General features: G+C 42.3%; 1 protein-coding gene across 1 annotated transcript; it reads right to left on the minus strand.

Annotated features, from left to right (window-relative positions):
- Positions 1–1,180: 1,180 nt before the first annotated feature.
- On the minus strand, positions 1,181–2,385 carry LOC147623373 (protein ALUMINUM SENSITIVE 3-like). The gene is made up of 3 exons (XM_086821523.1): positions 2,045–2,385; positions 1,645–1,890; positions 1,181–1,540 (listed from the first exon to the last, which is right to left on the minus strand). Exons 1-3 carry the CDS (start codon positions 2,318–2,320, stop codon positions 1,226–1,228), a joined length of 837 nt encoding a protein of 278 aa, XP_086677649.1. The 5' UTR covers positions 2,321–2,385; the 3' UTR covers positions 1,181–1,225.
- Between the last annotated feature and the right edge of the window lie 794 nt (positions 2,386–3,179).

A 3,179-nucleotide genomic window follows, 5' to 3' on the forward strand; every position in this document is an offset into this window, starting at 1 on the left:
TGGTTGTTTAAGCAGTATTGTAGGAGGTCTTAACAATGTTCTAATATCACATGTATTGTTTATCTAAGCTTTAAGCATGGCTTTTGTTAAAATAATCGTGTTTTGTTGTTGCCTCATGCATGTATGTATAGGAAATGTGGAGGATCGACAGATTAAAGGCTTAAAAGCTTAATTAAACCCATTCCGGGTACCCGTGTTTAGTTCAGAAAAAACTATTTTAAGCGTAAAATTACGCGTAGATTCTAAATTTGGATTCAAAATTATAAATTTCTAAGCAAAAATGGCTCATTTTTCAAAAATAGAAGTTTTTTTATGACAAACTAAGTTATATTTTTCAACTCTGAAGCAAGTACATTGTTATTTACAATGGGTATGTTATATCTTTTTCAACTCTGAAGCAAGTACATTGTTATTTACAATGGGTATGTTACATAAACTACGTCAGCACACCGCGATGTTCCCATTGGAAACCGAAGGTCTCAAGTTCAAATCCTCTTTTTGCACATAACATCTTGTTCTAAATTTTTCTAAGTCTCAAACCCAAAGTCACCCTCATTCTATGATGTAATTTACCTTGATGATATAAACTACGAAGTAAACTATGATTTGTCAAGTAAATTAAGAAGTAAACTAAGAAATTTTTATAGTTTACTTTATAATTTACTCGACATAGTTTACTTCATCCGACAGCCCCAAAAAAGAGCAAAAAAGAGTCGGCGACTAATGCCATCCATTGATGTTACATGATAGGGGCCTTTAAGACCCCATGGTAGATAGTGATGAGGAAGGTGGAGTGGAGGTGACATTGATCGAAGCAAACAAGGACAAGGACTATTAAAGAGTCGAATGAATATGTACTACGTTTTTTGAGACGAGTCAAAGTTTAGATGTGTTTGAGAAAATGCTGGTGGCGAGATTGTGCGGCGACATGCGGCAATAGGCTGCCGGTGTGGCCAGCGTGAGCACAGCTCCTTAGGAGACACCATCACACCGGCACCAGTGGCCAGCGTGTGCACAACTCCTTAGGAGACAGGAGGGGTTGAACTGTCGAAGCACGCCCATTCCCTAATGCCAGTATGATAATATTGGGTTCATCGTTGATCAGCAACCCAAGGGTGATGATCTTGGACGATAAGGATCTTAAGAGAGAAAAAAAAAAGGAGTTTGGGAATAACAAATCAAAATCAAAGTCGAAATTTCTTTATGAATCGTTCGCAAAGGAGGTTTAATCCGCTACAAAGACGTTGGCTCGAAGTTGGGACGTCTCAGTGAAGAAGAGGCGCCAGCTGAAGTGGGCGGCCGCCACAGCACTCAGGACGGATGCGCAAAGCAGCGTGTTCATGAGTAGGATCTGCAGCACGATGGCCTGGAGTGGGGATGCCCCGGACATGATCATGCCTGTCATGGCCCCCGGCAGGCTCACCAGCCCAAACGTCTTGGCAGTATCCAGCACGGGAGCCAGGGCTATCACCAGCGCCCCCCTCATGCTCTTCCAACACGCCTGCTTCGGCGTTGCCCCCAGCGCTAGTGCTGTCTCCACCTACCAATCAACCATCAATGCATTACTGTACATTGAAAAAAGCTGTAGCTGTATCGCCTTTAATCCTCACAAGCTTATACTGATCATAGCAACTGAGAGCATACCAAGTTTTTTTTGAGTTTCAAGTCGTCCCGCAGGCGTTTCAAGGTGATGCCGGTAACGGCCATGGCTCTCCCCACCGTGAGTCCAGCCACAGGGATGATGTAACGCGGGGTGAGCGGAAAAACCTTCAACAGTAGCAGCAGGGACATGGTGCTCAATGATCCCACCAAAATAGAAGCCCCAGCTACGTAGTGCCCCTTGGGCACATGCTTTGCTCGTCGTCCGGCGGTATAGCCACCAATCACCACCTGCACAGAAGAGCCACTCAAACAATAACAGCACGGGTTACATGGCGCCTATACAAATGCGCAAATTAGCTTAGATCTCTCTCTCTCTCTCTCTCACACACACACACACACACATTACTAAGAGCAACAAACCAACGCTGAGATGAAGGCTCACAGCGAGGATGTAGGGCAGAAGAGTCCAGGCGAGGGAGCGCTGCGAGAAGATGAACTGCAGAATGAAACCAACCAAGAAGAGCTGGGAGATGGGTCGCACAAAAGAAAGGACGAGGTCGCGCTCCATGCCAAGCCCCTGCAGGTGGGAGACCCCGAGCGCCACCGCGAAGACCAGCGCGGAAGCGGCTAGCTTCCACTCGTCCTCGGCTCCTAGCGCCCAGCCGTCGCCATCATCCGGGGCAGCGCTCCCGCTTGGGGTGGGAGCCGGGGCTTCCATCCCCAGTAACCGATTCTGCGACCACTGCACAAAACGAAGAACAGTGAGAGTGAGATTCACATTAATGCTCCGCAACGGGAAAAGCACCTCCCATAACTTTTGATTTAAAAAAAAAACAAATTTCGAACGCAAAAATAGTGAGAATAATAGTGTAGAGATTTGAGAGTGGAGTCACTAAATGAGTGATTTATCAAATGGTGAATGTTATGGAAAGGGCAAGAATAGTGGTGAAAATAATAGTGTAGAGATTTGAGAGTGAAGTCCGCAGATGAGTGATTTATTAAATCACTGCTGACAAGACACCATTTGGAAATTTGCAACTTATTTTACAATATAACCACTCTTTGTTTACCAAGATAATATAACCTCTCTCTATTTACAAAGACAATGTAACCTCTTTGTATTTGGCTTTATTTTGATTTAAACGTGTCTTGTTTATTTTGCTATAAAATGTAGCATTCAATATCTTTGACTTCACAACTTTACAACTTATTTATATAAACTAAAATCTATGGTTAAAGTGTTTATAGTATCTTAATTTATAAATCAATTTGTTCTTAGGATAATTTATAATACCTTAATTTATAGTTCAGTTTGTTCTTAGAATAAATTAAAATCTATTAACGTAAACTAAAATCTATGGATTAAAGTGTTTAACAAGTATATCATAAACATAAAATCATTAATTAGAAAAATAAATAGCTATATAACCTAGAACTTGAATGTTTTGTCCATTGGCTCCTCTCGCAAGACTATTGCTTGTAGGGATGAGTTTAGGTGACCTTGGCTAGTTCCTTATCAAGACTAAGGTCATACCTCGAGACATGCTTTTTGCTCTAACTTAGAATTTGGACCAACC

Source organism: Cibotium barometz, chromosome 27, assembly GCF_041138505.1.
Source record: "Cibotium barometz isolate CiBa-2024 chromosome 27, ASM4113850v1, whole genome shotgun sequence".
Lineage (NCBI taxonomy): Eukaryota > Viridiplantae > Streptophyta > Polypodiopsida > Cyatheales > Cibotiaceae > Cibotium > Cibotium barometz.